Below are 17,257 nucleotides of genomic sequence, written 5' to 3'. Positions count from 1 at the left end.
AAGTGTCAGGATTGTAAATAAATAAGAATAAATAAATAGGAAAGAATTTCAATTTGAAATAAATTTTATTTAAACAGAGCTCTCTCTCTCTCTCTCTCTCTCTCATCATCTCTCGGATTTTCACATGTGTCAACTTTTGTTTATAATCTACATATAATAAAAAAATTTAAAGCGTTCCTTGCAATATTGTAAAGAAACATTACGACAAATTAGGTAAATTAATAGTTAATCTTTAAAAGTTTTTTTAAATAAAAAGATATATGATTTATGCCACCTTGACACATTTATAGTAATGTATAAGGGCATAAAATCCCCCCCCTCTCTGATCTTTAATCAGAAATATTCTAGATATATCTGCTTCAATTTGTCTCGAATTTCTCGCTTGATTACTTAACTTAGATAACACATGCTGTTACATCTATCTTAATCTATAGTAGGCTTTGTGGGAATGCGAGAATTCTAGAGAATGCGGTTGAGCATGCGAAGCAAACATCGTTAGCATTTCTTTCCTTCATGTGTGGAATAACTTCCATGTTTCCTATGCACATGAGTATTTTGCAAAATTTATTTATTTTAGGTATTTTTTTGTAAAATACTTAAAATAAATTTGTTGCTATAAAACATATTTTTTAACAATTATTACAATTGCGATGAAATGTCTACTAACAATAAGTAGTAAATTTGTCATTAATTCTGTAAAAGTTTTATGATATTAGACATAAATGAAAAAAATATAATAATAATAATTAAATATTATAATAAAATTAATTTGATTAGCCAACTTTAACTTCAAGTGAGCTTTACTTTAGCATTTTTAATTTAGTCACTAAGATAGATATTTAATACTAAAAATTGGAAGTTTTTCTGAAAACAGTGGTAATAAAATCTTGATTCATGAAAAATCAACTTTGAGTTTGCTAAAGAATTTTGAAACAAGGTATGTGGTTTAAAAGTTCACTCGTGAAACTTTTAACAAAAGTAGGCAATTAAAAGATCGAAAAGAAAAGTTTTTTACAACTTACAAGGCTTTTGTTTGTTGAATCTTGTAATTTGATTGAGGAACAAATTGCAAGATTATTCGGTTTGCAGTTTTGCATTGTATAAAAAATCAAACTATTTTTTTTTTTCAAAACCCAATGTTGCGGAAACTTAGTAGATATTACATTGCATGAAAATATCATTACACATCAAAGGTTTTTCTGCAATATAATATTGGAGTGAATTTTTTTTCTTAAGATAAGTCTATAGCAACATTTAAATTCATAATAGAAAATTTCACGATCCGTTAGGTAAACTCAAGCAATTTTTTTAATTTTCCATTGCACAAGACACGAAAGTGTGCCCGTGGGAAAAGAAATATAGCTTTCCTTTGGACGCTTACAAAGAAAATCCCAGGCGCTTAAATATGACGTAGCGACCGCCTTCTCATAATCTGTATTCAACCGCTGTAATCATTTTCGCTCACTTCTTTCCGAGATTGAATTTCACGGGTAGCTGTTTAAAAACCGGAATTTATATTCGACCGGGCGCATTTACTGCGTCAGAAGATAAGCATCAATGCTATTCGGTCATTAATCATTGATCGAGATTCTTTTTTACTCGTGTGACCGTATATCACTAGATCGTGCGAATTGTATAATTTTTCAATTGAGAAAAGCGTAAAGTCAGCAAGTGCTCTTGTGTATGTGATGCTCATATGTCTCCATCGATATTGTTTGTTGAAACTAGCATTAAGTTTAAATTATTATATATTGCAATATACTTATACAGGGTGAGTTTTTTATCTTGAGACATCGAAATACCTCGTAAAGTCTAAAAGATACGATAAAATGGTTCAGACAAAAGTTGTATGGTTTCAAGGGGGTCATAAGATGGTGCTATTAGTTTGACCTTAAAGAGTCACCAGAGTTAAGAAAAAATATGTAATTGTTAATTGCAAATTACATATTTTTTCTTAAAAATAACTACGTGTTTTCTTTACACCAGTTGATTCCTCTCTCGATTATCTTACCTGATTATTTTGTACATAAAATATTCAGGTAAGATAATCGAAAAATGAATATTTTACAAGATATTTTACGGTTTATGTAAAATTAAGAAATGATTTCAAGCCTCACAACTCGGAAAGTACTTAATGAAAACTAACTTAATTATAGTGTTTTGGAAAGCTCTTGAGATGAGCTACAAGAATATGCAAAAGCATATAGGGTGTCCCATTTAAAAAATTGGAGGTGACCTTCACGTGACCTTCAAGTGACTCTTTAAGGTCAAACTAATGGCACCATCTTATGTCCCCCTTGAAACCATACAACTTTTGTCTGAAACATTTTATCGTATCTTTTAGACTTTACGAGATATTTCGATGTCTCAAGATAAAAAACTCGCCTTGTATATAAATATTCAGTATTTATTCAGTAACATCACCCTCATTAAATTTTATTATTAATTAATATATTAAATTATTATTCTGATACGCAAATCTTCTGAATCCTTTGATGAGAATATAATATATATTGTATGTATGTATGTATGTATGTATGTATATTTGATAGAAAAATAAATATTTTATGATCTCTCTCTCTAATAATAATCCAGCTAAAAGCTTTGTTTTTTTTTACGTAGATAGAATCTGCCTTTGAAGTAATTTGGAGCTCAAAGATTGTATGGATTATTGAATCATTATAATATTTTGTATAACACAGTTGTGGCTTCTTACTATAAAGTCCTTTTATTGTAGTTCCGTTCTATTTGGCTTCATTTGATTGGCTGCGATCAGAAATCACCCTCTAAGATTCAATTTCACTGCAGTGCTGATTGTTATTTGAGAAGATTACGTTACGTTTCTCTTGTAATTGTTTCAGTTGTCTATGTGCTTCTAAGTATTCTTACAATTAGTTTCTATAGGATGTACCAATAAGGCCTATCGTAAACATCAGTTATTTTATTTTCTTTTTTATTTATATAGAATTTCAAATAATATTTCAAAATAAAAAATTAATATATGTATTTCTCTCTCTCTCTCTCGCTCTCTCTCTCTCTCTCTCTCGCTCCCTCTCTCCCTCTCAAAAAATTATATCTTATGGAAATATTTGCTTTTTTATATTTTTTACTTCAAACTTGCAATTAATATAAAATTTCTAAGAAAAGAGAAAGAGAAAGAGGAAAATTACGTTTTTAGAGCAAGAAAAACTCTATCGATCTATCGCCTGCATTGACGAGAATTTCGATAAACTTCTTACGATTCACTTACAAATCACTCTACCGTACGATTCACCCGAATAACTCACTTTCGACGCCATCATGACTCCCGGAACGATAATGATCCATTAAGAAAGCCGGAACTCTGTCATTCCGGCCAATACTTTCGGTTCGCTCGTTGCCGCCGCGGCTCGATGAGAACCGATCTCGCGCAAAAAGAAAGAAAGGGAGAGAGAGAAAGGGAGAGGAAAAAAGAAGGAGGGACATTAATCGGGAGAATACGGCGCCAGGAACGCGAGTCGAATCCTCTAACTTTCCATCGAACTGGAAACCCTCGTCTTTGTACTTGGCGCGGGACGTCGTCGAGTGCGCAGGATGACGAAAGAGAGAACGGGGTATCGGGTAGGGCGAGTGTTCGCCTCCCGATTCCGGATGAACGGATTTCGTTGAAAGCAGATTTACATTTCTCCCAAGCTCTCTCTACGACGACTGTCCCACCCTCGTTGGCTCTATCCATCTCCCTCGCTACCTTCGTAAATTCGCTTTTCTCACGGCATTTTTTTCGTACGGTATTCTAATGATGGGCTCGCGCTTGATTTGTTGCAGGTGGAGGCGACCGCGAAGCAGCAGCGAACGAAAGACGAGGACGGGGTGCAATGGAGCGAGATCAGTCTCATCCTTCAGCCATTCCATTACGCGAACGGCCAGTTAAATCTACGTTGCACCGCGCAGATAGCCGGCATCTATTCGACGATGAGCAGCGAGCTTCAGCTTGGCGCGGGTCTACGCGAGCCCGTGCCCGAAAGAGGTGACTATAAAAATTTTATTTTCGTGCCCTGTAGTATCCTATAAACCGCCGGTCACGGATTTCCGTGCCTCATAAATCCCTTCTTCGGATTTCGCAACTCGTTGGTTGTTTTCACGAACTTTGGCGTGTACTATTATGACCGACTCGAGCATTCAAGTCGAATGGCATCGTTTAGAGATCATTACGTTGAAAGTGGAGAGAAATCGAATAGTCTGCACTCGGCTTATGATTTAACCTTTCTCCAAATTACAATTTAATAGTTTATATTTACACATTACATTCTCTTACTTTATCTAAATCGAAGCATCTATTTGAATGTTAATTGAGTTTTCAACGTGAATATATTCGAAGGAATATCCAAGGTTAACGTAAATTAAATCAAGTCTGATTAAGTTAGTTCAAGTTAAATTATGTTCGATTAGAATCGGGTCAGGTTTCTCGGTATCCAATATCGCAATATGCAATCTTACCAGCGGATTAGTACGATATCCTTCTCGTGACATATCGGTAATTATAGCAAATTCAGTAGTAGTGCTCAACGAAAAGATTTTCGGGGAGGAAGGAGAGAAAGAGCGATAAACAGTAAAATGTTGTTTTATACGTCATGAAATTATTTGATCCGGATGCTCATCTATTTTTCTTGTTTTTTTGACAATTTTGCGACCAACATTAACACGCGCTCTACGAGTAATAGTCGCGCACGCTCAGGCTACCCGAGCCAGGATTAGTCGGTCGGTCGCACGCGGACTAATAAATTTCGAGAGCCGGGTCCACCCACTTGAAATCGGTAAGGAAGCCTCCGGTGCATGCTGCGCTCGCTTCCTGCACGCGACGTCGACGAGATTTAATTGAGCGGCCACGGATATAACCGACGCTTCCATTACCCTTCCGCTCGACCGACCTGTCCTTTCGCCCTTTGCCCGCCGCATTCGCCGACGTTCCAACTTTCGTCGTCGCGTGTACGTGCGCAGTCACTAGTGCATCGATGATGTCTGCCGTTTCTCTCATGGATGTTGCATAGATGCGAAATAATTCACAAGTTTTGCTCTCAGAAATACAGATTTGTAAAGTTGCGAGTCTACTTGAAAATTCTCTAACAGCAAGTTGCTCGCAAAATAATAAACCATTTTAATGTATATACCTCTCGAATATTTTAATCTTTCACGAAAATTATTCTCCGGTTAAGGGAGAGAGATTTGTATTTTAATGATATTTTTTGAAAAAATATTAATATATAATATATTTTATAATATTTATATTTATTTATAATATTTTATATAACATAATATTTTAGTCTTTTAATTATTTCATTTTACTGGACATGACGCTTCGAAAGTAATCATCGTCTTTTATTACAAAATTGTCCTACGTATTGTCATGTCATTTCGACAAGTTCAATTTTGTTACAATTGCGTCCTATTAATCCTGTGCCAGAGATCGCGAACTAGTTTAAAACCTAGCTTTGAAGTTGCAGCAGTATGTGTCAATAGATTACACTGATGCAGCTCTCACTAGCAGTGTCCCCGTTGGCAATCCCAATTTTATGATCGCATTCGTACCCTGTGGAATCGAAAAGTATCGTCTGCCGATAATCTATATCCTGGTGTTTTGAATCTGGCTCTCCATGGATTCTGTTCAAAATACGGGTGATTGGATACTTCCGCTCGCTCGACGGTCGGGAAAATATCTAGTGGGTTTTTGCGTATTGTGCAATTCGTCCTGCGAAAATACGATGAACGTATAAGCGCTGTTATACACTTTTTTGTCTCTTTTATATCTTGCTATAATACGATATCCCTTGTTTTCAAAAAAAGCCACGTTATACATGTGTTTTATTGTTTGCTATTATGTGTCGTCCTGTGTGCAGTTTTTTGGTTAATAAATACTATATTCCATTTTTCAACATTCACAATCGAACGATACTTAAACTGTTATCGCTACAATCTGGACCGATATTCAAGCTTTTGTTTACATATGTTGCTTCGAACGTCTTTTTTCTTTTTATTGTTAACCGAAATGGAGTAATATAAAAATACAAGCTCTCTCTTTCTCTCCTATATTTTTATATTTTATACGATGAGGTAGAAACTATGCAGGTAAGTTGACAGTTTTCGAGAAAAGAATATTCGAAAACCTTTTTAAATGATCAACTTAAGAGGAACTGTCAATAGAGAAAACCGCAGCCAGCATTAAAAATATTAAGGAGAATTCAACATCAAAGTGCTCAAAGAAACTATGGATGAAACGTAGTACGAGAAAGCTAAAACTGTATATAGAAATTTTAAAGATCTTGTCTCGACATTGCGGATGTAAGCTTTTATACGCGAGAAGATATAGAATATATTTGCGCTCGGTATAATATGGGGGATGTTGCCGTACATTTTTTAGTGATTTTCTCTTCCGCTGACGTGAACTGAAGTTTAATATGTGAAACGGGTGCAAAGTAGATGGATGACTTGAAGAGATGGTTGGCAGGTGTTGTCGCAAAGACCGTCGCGAAGAATGTTCATGAATTCGCCGACGTAGTTGGTGCCTCGGAAAACTTCTTATCACGACATTGAGGACGATGGTGACGAGCGTATGATACGCAGCGTGTGTGCCGCTTTAATATGTCAAGCTGATAAACTCGCGTTATTTCGATATAGCCAATCAACTATGCAGTGGTAAACCAGAGTTATTCCGAGGTAGGTAATCAACTATGCTGCGGTAGACCGAAATATCACACGTAATATGAAGCTGAAGTACAACGAGATATTATAGTATCTATTGTTAACAGCATAATACGTACGTTACCCTAGTAAGTTGCGATATTCTCTGTTCCTAGATCTATCAGTCGCTGATGAATTCTATTGGCGATATCAATAAAACATTTTGACATACAATCTGCCGGATAATCCCTTTTCCAAAATGCGCATGTATATACATTTTGCGAAAATAAAGGAAAGCCATTTGTACCCGAAACGAAATTAACGCGCGTACATTCAATCCTGTATACAAGTTGACCAGTTGCCAGCGGCGTGAATTTAATAAATCGCGGCGGAACGTGGATTACGAAACATATAAAAATTTCGATTTTAGCGCATAGCGGCATTTATCAAAAGTTGGTATATGTCTGACGGTACCATAATCACTTTTCCGCTGGGTCGTGTATTAATCTCTCGACATTTTTCGTTAAATATTATTCGCATCTGTCGAGCTACTGTACCGTTAAACTACCGGGGAGCTTGGTTCACCTCACATTTATTTATTTTGAAAAGGCCGGAGGTCTATATCCCGACGAAAGCGAGACGTACATTTTATTTTCAATGACATTTGTCCGATAACATTTAATAAGCGCCGATCGCATGCAGCATGCAGCATTCTACAAAAGACTTGTATGGGATTTACAGAAAATAAAAGCGACCACAAAAATAGCATTTTTCGTTTACACTCGTTTTTTCATCTCAATAATTCGTCTTTTATAGAATACCCGATTTATAACATAGGTGTAACACAATATTCAACATAAAATGTCCAATTTATAACATGGATATAACATAAGTATAACACAATATACAACATAAAACGTTAAAATGCATTTTTTCATTTAGCCATTTTATAGGATAGTTAATACTAGAAAATTTATTGATAACGTAATTTTAAATATTTTTTTATTTATATTTTGATATATAGTTTTATATAGTTTTATTACAAGTACATCTATATTGGTTGCTATATGATTGCTTATAATTTGCATGTTTATTTATTTAATATATAATGCAATATAATTTATTATTCAATATTTGTGCTTACAAACATTTATAATATTTAAAATTTATATATATATAACTGTATATATGTGTGTGGACTAAAAAGTAATACGTGTACATGAAAATATTTAATATAAAGTTTATTTTACTATATCTATAGCGGTAAAAATTTTACGTCAAATTGATAATACTAGATTCATATTTGTTAAGATTTTATTTTTTAATTTAAGACACATGCACGTTATAATTGCATTCAGAGACGCGTAAAGTTAAGTAAAAATGGAATAAATTTAGGAGTAAATAACAGACGATATGTATGCAAATATATTTCTTGATTAACATTGATCGATACTTGTTTCGTATTCGAGTTACGGAACTTGTATACAGGAATATAATCAGTTGAGTCAGGAAATGCATTCGCCCTCAGATGATATCATATAACATCTCTCCGCGCGCGTTACGCGAAATTGTCTTTACTCTGGAGAATTTGTTCCCATGCAGAAAAACTCGGGTCGTGTACACGGAAGTTTAACAGCAGGCTACTGCAGAATTCCTGTAGATTTCGATGTACGCTTCCGCTCTCGCTACCGCCCCCTATACGATGGTACAAGACACGAAAGATTCGGTACCTCGTTGGGGAAACTTGCCCGAGACGAGATGACAGTCCTCACGTCGAAACTTTGGTTCTTCTCTCTTGATCTTCCTCTTTCGCTTTCTCTTTCTCTCTGTTTCGTCATGTTTCCTTCTCGTTCCCTTATCCTTAATATATCCTTCCTCTAAAATCCCCTCTGTTCCTCATTCCCCAGTTTCGTGAATTATCCAAGTCCCGGGACGCTAATCTCACATGTACGACGACGAACGAGGTAAGAAGAAAGAGATTTGAATGTCTTTGGGCCTGAGGGATGCCATCTCGTTTGCTGTCAAAAGTTACACTGCAGTATATCTGTGCGTATTCTGCGTTTGAATATACATGCTAAAATACATAAAGTGATTTGGAATAACACGACTGTACAGTTAGAAATAATTCCGCATTGTTTCATTGCGCAACAAATTAATTTTACTATCAAACATTTAATTAATTTGTCTGTATAATTAAAATCTCATTATCGTATCTCATTAACGAAACCTTTTCATGCGCGTTATCTGTCCGTTTCACATGGTTTACACACAACATTGCTACGATTATTTGATACGTAATCTTTTTATCCAATTGCATTTTAACAAACCTCGTTTACAATTTATAGAAATTATTCATCGATACGCTGGAAAACATCAAAATTTTTTAATCATATACCGACATATTTATGAAACTATTCTTAAAATTATTATTTTAAGAATCCTGGATCAAGTACCAAATCTAGAGACATTTTCTCATACACATCATATGTGTAAATTCACGTTAGTCGGTCGCGTTGCTCGATCGAAGCGAAAGTATCCCGGGCGCGCTTTAAGAGTAGTTGTTATCAAAGCTTTGCATACTCGATTATACGCGGCTTTTGTTCCCGTGTAAACTCCACTGGGCGAAGAAAACGCACAACGCTTTTCGATCGACTTACCCTTCTTAAAGCGACGCTTATCGACTGCCCGGCTTCGCGCGCAGTAGACACAGCCATCTCCCGTCAGCCAGATAGGGAAATGGCTCGCGCTGCGCTCCGACGCGCGCTCGCTTCTACAAACGGCAAATGTGCGAAAGCCTGGATGATTGATCGCTGACACTTCCACTGTCATTATCGGAAGTGTCATGTAACTGATCGTTTCAAGACAGATTAAGATAAACCTTTCGCTTCGAGCAATCCATTTGCAATATTTCAATCGAAATAATATGCCTTTTAAGTATCAGTATTTTTTAAAAATTTGTACAAAAAATTTGAAAGCTATAGGAAGGATATTTTTATATTTAAAATAAAGGGAAATTATATTTCTGACTCTCATCATAAATCTGCAAAATTTTACGCTCAGAGCAGTTGAGTTTCAATTTAATTAATGAGAGGCACAGCACGAGTAAAGTCTGTGAAGAATAAATACAATTCCGAAATTAAAATAGCATGGTTATAGGAAATTTTCGAGTTACGTTGAATCAGGATTCTACTCTCAAGTTGTGTACGAACTCATTTTCAGGTGTCTGAAATTTATTGGTTTATGTCGAACTTCACCGAGTTTCTGATTACTTGTGAATATCCGATTAGTTTCGAGCGTAGGAAAATAAATGGATTACCGCAAGACGTGGAAAATGAGGACTTTTCGATTTAAGCTTATCCTATGGGTAAAGAAGTTATCAGAGTGGCATCGCATGCATTTATTTACATTCAAAACTTTACACGTATAATATACAATATACGTTGTAGACGTCGAGACGTATTGGTTCCCGCTTTTGAAAGCACGTAATAATATTTTTGAAATATATTCCGAGTGCAATGTTGTTACGATATATTATTGTACATATTTATCTTTATTCTGCTATATTTTTCTATTATTTCTCTCTGTGCCATTTATTTCAATATAAATTTAAATATATAGCACAATTTATATGTGTATAAATCTTGAGTTTTATTTGCTCTCCAGTAAAATTAAATTAAATTAATTATGCTAAGATTTAATTTAACCAAGTACATCATCAATTACCTCGTTAAATGTGGGTAATTTAAAGATACATTTTAATGCATATTAAAACATTTTATAATTGGACAACTGTATCAATTTCATATAAATGACTCGTAAATGCGGCATAGAAATGTTGCTCCGTTAATTGCGTGCACCTCACGAAAGTAACTTTTGACCAATTTCTCGCTGCAATGCGCATGGAGACTTTCGCAAACGATGACAGAAACGCACTTTGGTTGTGTGTACTTAAGTGAATCGTTTCTCCGAAACTTTCCGAGGACTCGTGACACAAACTTACGAGCACTGGACTTATGAAGTTGGCTCAAGAGTTTTTACATCAAGAACTCTTTGGATTTCGTCACGGCCTAGACCTCACGCACTTTTCAGGTCGCGACGGACGCTTTCAATCCTTCTGAAAGGCTTTTACCGAAAATCTATAAACGATACCTTACATAAGCTGTTCTTACATTCACGTTGCATTTATATATGCCATATAAAAATCTGATTTCACGTTTATGAAGGATATGAAAGTTCTATTCAACAACTCACTTTGTATATATTACACATTTCATATAAATACACTCTCTGAAGCAACTCTGTACAAATTCACTCGGTATTCATTATGTTGCATATTCATATGAACTTACGAAAGAAATACCACTATATGGTAAAAGATATTATTCTTTTATCAGATTTCACCTATATATTTTCTAGCAAATTTGAAATAATAAATTCTAAAATAGTCAACCTATAGTTGAAAGAAAAGTTTTGATGAATATATTTTTTATATATTAATATTTTACACAGGATATTTAAATATGCATGAAAAAGTACTGCGTGTGGCGCAGCATGCGATATCGTTAGAGATGAGCAGATTATATTCATCATTTTTTATGTGCAAGTGGAATATTCCAAAAGTAATATCAACGATCGCTATCGAGTGAGCCGCTTTCTGGAATGTTTGCAATTTTGCCACCGTTCGCAAAACTCTCGTACATTTTGGAATAAATTTGATAGGAGCAGACTGGGGAAACCACGACGATTGATAAGCGACTAAAGGAGATTTCGGCCCTCCTCAATTTTCAAACCTGTCAGAGTTTATTCCACTTTAGTCCCTCTACCTTTACTTCGCTACTACCGTCACAGAAATTCATTCTCTTTTGCGCCCGTAGTAATTTCATTTCGTTCACACTCGGTTTTCCGCGGCCGGCTGGTTGCTTGATTCGTACGTATTACTCCCTGGGCCGTGGTCGACAGAATTGTTTTTAGGAAATTGACTTTTCCACCCGACAGAAGGAACAATGCCCCGCGGAGGAAAATCCACTGACGTTCCACTTAATGGCGCTCTCCCTCCCCTTACGCGCCAGAGTTTCTATTCTGAAAGGGATTTCAACAGTTGACACGCTTCGCCTTGCCAACGAGATTTAATCTTGGGCAGGAAGAAAAATGTCGTTTTCCGTGAAATCCATCTCTAATAATCTATCATATTTTAAATATAATTTTTTCTACCTAAGTATAAAGCAAACTTTCTTAAGGAAATAGGGAAGAGAGAGTGAGAGATGTAATTAATTTTTTTTACTTTGTTACTCTCTCTTCATATTTTCTTATAAACTTATAAACTTCAAAATAGAAAGTATATTTATTTTTTTATTCCCTTGCAGATTTAAGAAACAAAATTGGATTTGAATCAATTTTATTAAATTTCTTCATAAAATGTACATGAAAATGTTTCTCTTTTTGACGCAAGAAAGGATTCGATAGTATTAAAAGCACTTACAGCTGTATATTTAAATTTTTCCGAAGATTAGATAATTTTCTTTCACAACATAATATTTTTTTATTCATATTTCAGCCTTTTGATTATAATGTAGAATTTTAAAAGTAATTCGTTTATTCTCTTCTTGAATCATGTACAGAACGCATGTGGATTAACTGAAATATTATTGAAGAATAGTAGTCGTATGTAAATATACAGTATATAATTACAACATTATTCACGCATGGTATATCTGTCAACATGTCAACATTAGAATCATGTTCGTTACCTATGTGCGCTTAATTTTCACATGTTACATTTACAGACGATAATGCCAAAGCGTACAAGCCAAACTAAAATCAACTGATTATCGGCGACATATTTCTCGACGAATTTAATATCTATTCACCAGATTTCGTGCGCATTTCTGTCCGACAGACATGTGTCGTTATTGCCGCTGTTATTGATTATAAGCGTGTCGCTGCTGAACGTAGCGCATAATGATGACGTTTTAATGATACGATGAAATGTAATGCAGAATATGTTTACTAATCAATATCCAGTGACGCCAGGCAGCACATTATCCAATTCCTATCTTATTTCTTTCGTTCATAATACTGTACAGATTTTGTATAAATTATTTAATCTAAAAAAATAAAGTTTCAACGAGAACGATACACGATACACTGATACGTGCCATCGTTCTGTGCAAATAGAGACCATGTAACGCATATAAATTCTGCAAAGATACTAAAAATTCGAATGCAGTATAGAGAGAGTTTGTGATAAAATGTTCAACTTGGAAAAACTTCCTCTCTTTTATTGAATTTTTTTCTTTTTTGCGATATGATGAATAATAAAATAATCTGTAATCCAATTTTAATGTATAGTTTTAATTGTAAATTGTGTTATAGGAAAGTTCTTCAAAGAGAATATTAAAAATATGATATGTCGATCTATTATTATTGAACATCCTTCTTCAATTTTTTTTCACAACTGGATATTATATTATTGAAAATTATATTTTCTCTTTTAATACATTTGCATAGTTACATTATGCCATATTTTTTATTTAGCACACAATATTAATAAAATAGATTTTTTATTTATATGCAATGTTAAAGCATAAAAAGTTGGAATGTAGTTGAAAAATTAAATGCAATATGAAGAAAGACAACTTGATTTATTTTTTAATATATTGTATAAACATATATAAATATATTGTATAAATATCTGAAATACATAAAGCGTTTATTATATATTTTAGTATTGAAAATAATTCAATTACGCTTTTACTCATTGTTAAAAATTACCTAAGGCTTGTCAGAAAAATGACTTTGTAATATTTAACATTGCGAAAACGGCGTCTGTTCAATTGTGATGAGAAATAGTAACCTTTTTCTAACATATGTTGCAGTAACCTCAGAAAACGGAAGCGACTCACACACGATGACGTTTGTGACAATACTCTGCCTGGGCTTGCTCCATCTGCTTCTGAGATAGTCACGGCACGTCTGAGACTACGAGAAGGGAGCTCACGGGCGTCGCATGATAAATAGCACACTAGTCAGCAAGAGGAGGGGCTGGAGAAAGAGAGGACAGAGTTTAAGGACCGCGTATGGATGGCGCAGAAACAAATAATATTATTAATTTGATATAATTACTTAACTTTCCTTTTTTTTTCTTTCGTCTAGTACATTGAATTCTGTATATCTCTGTATATTTTTTTTTAGAACGCGTTTGAGATCGTGAATTCTGCATGTTATCCGGGTTTTCGTTCATGAGATTTTTAACAGCAATATGGTGGTAACATTCGATTGGTGACCCGTTTTTCGACTCTTTGAACACTGCCATGAAACTGCCACGAAATTAGAATCAAAAGGACGCGACGCTTAACGTTTGAAACTTTGCCGACCGTGAGATCGTTGATTGTTGTCGTTATATATTTTTCAATCGCATTTCTCTTATATAACTCATTTTGTAAGACGTGCCCGTACGCGCGGATTGTTTCTCGTTTGTCTTTTCAATATACAGAGGGATAGAAGAGAACGTGATGAGCGCGTGCGTCAAAGGCTAACGTGTATTCCGACCGTGATTGGACCGGTGGAGAAATTAGTTAATGGGTCAAAATAATGCGCATCTAAATCCGCTGCTGAAAGACTTGCGCTTTACAACACGATGAATCGAAGAAACGGAGAAAGCGTAGCCAATTAGTCGCGTTCGATTATTGCCACGACGCTCAATTTGAGATTCGATGAGTAATGAAAAGGGATTCGTCCAAGGATTGAGCGACAGCGAGAAAGAAGGGAAAGGATAGGACTTTGAAGTCTGTTGCACGTATACACGTCTATAGGTGCTTGTACAGCCCGCCTCTGAAGGATTTGCGATCCTTGCCACGAGAAAAAGTATGTGCGTGTATGTATATGTGTGTGTGTAAGAGAAAGAAAGAGAGAGAGAGAGAATGAAAGAAAAAGAGAGAAAGTGAAAGACGTTCTCTTCCGCTACATCACTGACAAGAGACCCGAACCGGAGAGATCGCACAAAGGAAGAGGTACGGATAAAGCGGTGCGAAAAAGTTTTCGCATACCAAACGAGAGAATTTCTGTTCTGCGAAATCGTATCTCTCTCGTACCCCAGTAACAACGCACTGCGCGCATTCGAATATCTCCCCGTTACACTCGTCTAGGACGAATATGGCGATGGAGAGTCCATTTGTCCATTGTCCAAACGCTCCCGGGCTCGCTCGCGTAGTCGGATCAATGTCGCGAATTTCGAAACGGAGGACTTTCTGGACGCGCGCGCGGAATACACTACTGTTACGGCTCTTTTTTTCTAACATAAATTGTCGTTTTTTTCACTTTCTGCATACGAGAGAACGACGTGGTTGTCGCTGCGGACGAGTGCGACTGTAAACGAGCAGGTATGTATTTACGCCGATCGCTTATTTTCCATTTCGCGTACGATTCGTTCTAGCGATAAATTTGTTGCTCGATCGAGATGCTCGTTTAATAACGCTAAACAAAAAAAACAAATTTTGATTTCGAAGCTGTTTTTTCCCTGTATTTTTTTTTAACGCAACTAGGTACATGTTTATTTTTTTCGTTGCCTTAATATTTTTCCACATATTTTGAAGCGCAACTTTTAAACTAGATGGGTAGCAATCTCCGACGTTTGCGCTGTCAAGTTCTTGGACGAGTATTTCGAAACTATTTGCAAATATACGTAAATAGACGTAGCTGGGCGTGTAATTTGGAAGTAATCGATCGGTACCGAGCTCGATTTATCGAAGGAGATAGAAGAGAAAGTAACGTGCTGGAAAGACTGGCACGAACGTTGCGTTTTTCATTCTTTCCCCGTTTATGCTTTCTTTATTAAACGGACGATAAACCTCGCGAGCGATTCCGCGCGTCTATAAGTCGGCTACATAAGCCGCGCAGCTGAACAGAAATCGCATCTGTATTAACTCCTATCCCTCTTTCTCAGACACGGAACGTTTCTTTCTTTAGCTCTTTCTTTTGCTCTCGCTTTCCACATGCACACGATAATATTTGGCATGATCGTCTGCAAATCTTCACGACATGAAGCGTATCGACGTGAAACTGCATCATGCAAATGCTTATTTTTCACGAGCAGATTCGTCGAGTTCCAATTGGTACGATAAATCGCGCCAAATCGGTGTCGGGCGTGCTAATATTCCGTGCCACGCTCAAAATAAAGATCGAGTTTTAGTGAGAAGCTTGAAGTGCGCTCTTCGAAAGTTTATAGGATTAATAATTTATAGTGATACTCGTGAACGCGTTACATTGTTAAGTTAAAAAATATGTAGAAACGTAATGGCATACATTTTCGCAATCATGTTGTTAACGTTATATTTTTAAACTCGAGCTGTTTGCTTTTAATTTATAGAATGAAAAAATGAAAAAATGTTACTTTGTGGATGAATGCATAAAATACGCTGTTAAGTAATTTGATATGAAAATTTAATTTACAAATGTTGACTGAAATATAGCTCAGACAGGATTCATTCTTTTGAGAACAATTAATCTTTACGCTTGAGGTGAAAAAGCTTTTATAATTAGGTCAGATGAAAGAGCTCGATTTATTTTATTGATAGTTTACGATATTTCCAAAGAGAAATAATGTAAGTAATTACACGTATATAATAACTTCTCCGAGATATAATTAAAATTATAATTTGATGCAACGCAATCTGAAAGTATGGTAAATATTTCATTAAGTCGGACTTTAATTCTACTTAAGTCTCTTTTTATTTTTAAGATCTTTTAAATCATCGCATTATTGTTTTCGAACATTAATTTAATTAATATGTACATAGTTATTTTTATCATATGTAATAAACTACTGCATGTGGAACTACTGTCTTTTTACCGACACGCAATCGATCCATGAACTATCTTTACAATCTTATTTTCAGCCCGTTGAAAACAGTATCTTGTTGATGCGGACGTTTTCATTCCCCGACAATTGCACCCACAATCAGATCGAAGAATTTCCACAGACGCGCATAAATACATCCTCCCGGTGGTGCTCGCCCTATTCGACCTCTCGCCTCCTCTCACGATGATACTGCGCGCGCGCGCGCCCGCGACTTCTAAAATTCATTGCCCGAGCACCGAGTCTATAGATGAAACCCACAATTAACCCGAATCGAGATCTCTACGCTTTCACCCTTTCTATACAACTCGATTCCGGGCGAAGTCTTAGAAGGAACCCGTGCTCGTGCAAGCTCGAAGTTTGCACGACGAATATACGCTGCGCGCAGGCAAGCAGGTACAACCGCCGAGAAGATAACGTGTACCGCACGGGAAACCCGTTACGGTGTTTGTGCATCTCGTATGTGTGTACGTGCGCGCGCGTACGTTTGTTTGAGATGGTGTACGTGGCATGCGGTATGCGGTGTACGTTGGTGCGCGTAGCACGTCCGTACATCTCGAGGATAGTTCCTTCCCCACACTGACGCGACAAAGGAAACGACGTTTCAGCTAACTGAAACGTCGTCGCCGTAACAATCACCATCTCAGTCGACTAGACTATCCTTCGCTCTCCGCACCCCTCCGTCTCTCGTTTCGCCCGGCTCCTCTATTTGCCCCCTCGAGTCGCGCGAGTTTCGTCTCTTCAGTCTGT

At 36.1% G+C, this 17,257-nt stretch overlaps 1 protein-coding gene and 1 long non-coding RNA gene across 2 annotated transcripts in view; one reads left to right on the top strand and one right to left on the bottom strand.

Annotated features, from left to right (window-relative positions):
* LOC145967537 (uncharacterized) overlaps nt 1-16,486 on the top strand; it is a 147,525-nt gene extending 131,039 nt beyond the window's left edge. Inside the window, exons 5-6 of the mRNA XM_083092532.1 lie at nt 3,805-4,006; nt 13,530-16,486. Coding sequence (XP_082948658.1) covers nt 3,805-4,006; nt 13,530-13,615 — 288 coding nt within the window. The 3' untranslated portion in view covers nt 13,616-16,486. The remainder of the gene's footprint in view (nt 1-3,804; nt 4,007-13,529) is intronic.
* On the bottom strand, nt 10,318-12,669 carry LOC145967540 (uncharacterized). Its single transcript, XR_014437452.1, has 3 exons — nt 12,402-12,669; nt 12,134-12,288; nt 10,318-11,733 (listed from the first exon to the last, which is right to left on the bottom strand). It is a non-coding gene; the product is annotated as an uncharacterized LOC145967540 (long non-coding RNA).
* Nucleotides 16,487-17,257: the final 771 nt, after the last annotated feature.

This window comes from Camponotus vicinus, unplaced genomic scaffold (genome assembly GCF_025532165.1).
Source record: "Camponotus vicinus isolate PSW18456_S1 unplaced genomic scaffold, iyCamVici1.0 SCAF_2, whole genome shotgun sequence".
Lineage (NCBI taxonomy): Eukaryota > Metazoa > Arthropoda > Insecta > Hymenoptera > Formicidae > Camponotus > Camponotus vicinus.
This window is presented reverse-complemented; position numbering and strand designations above follow the sequence as displayed.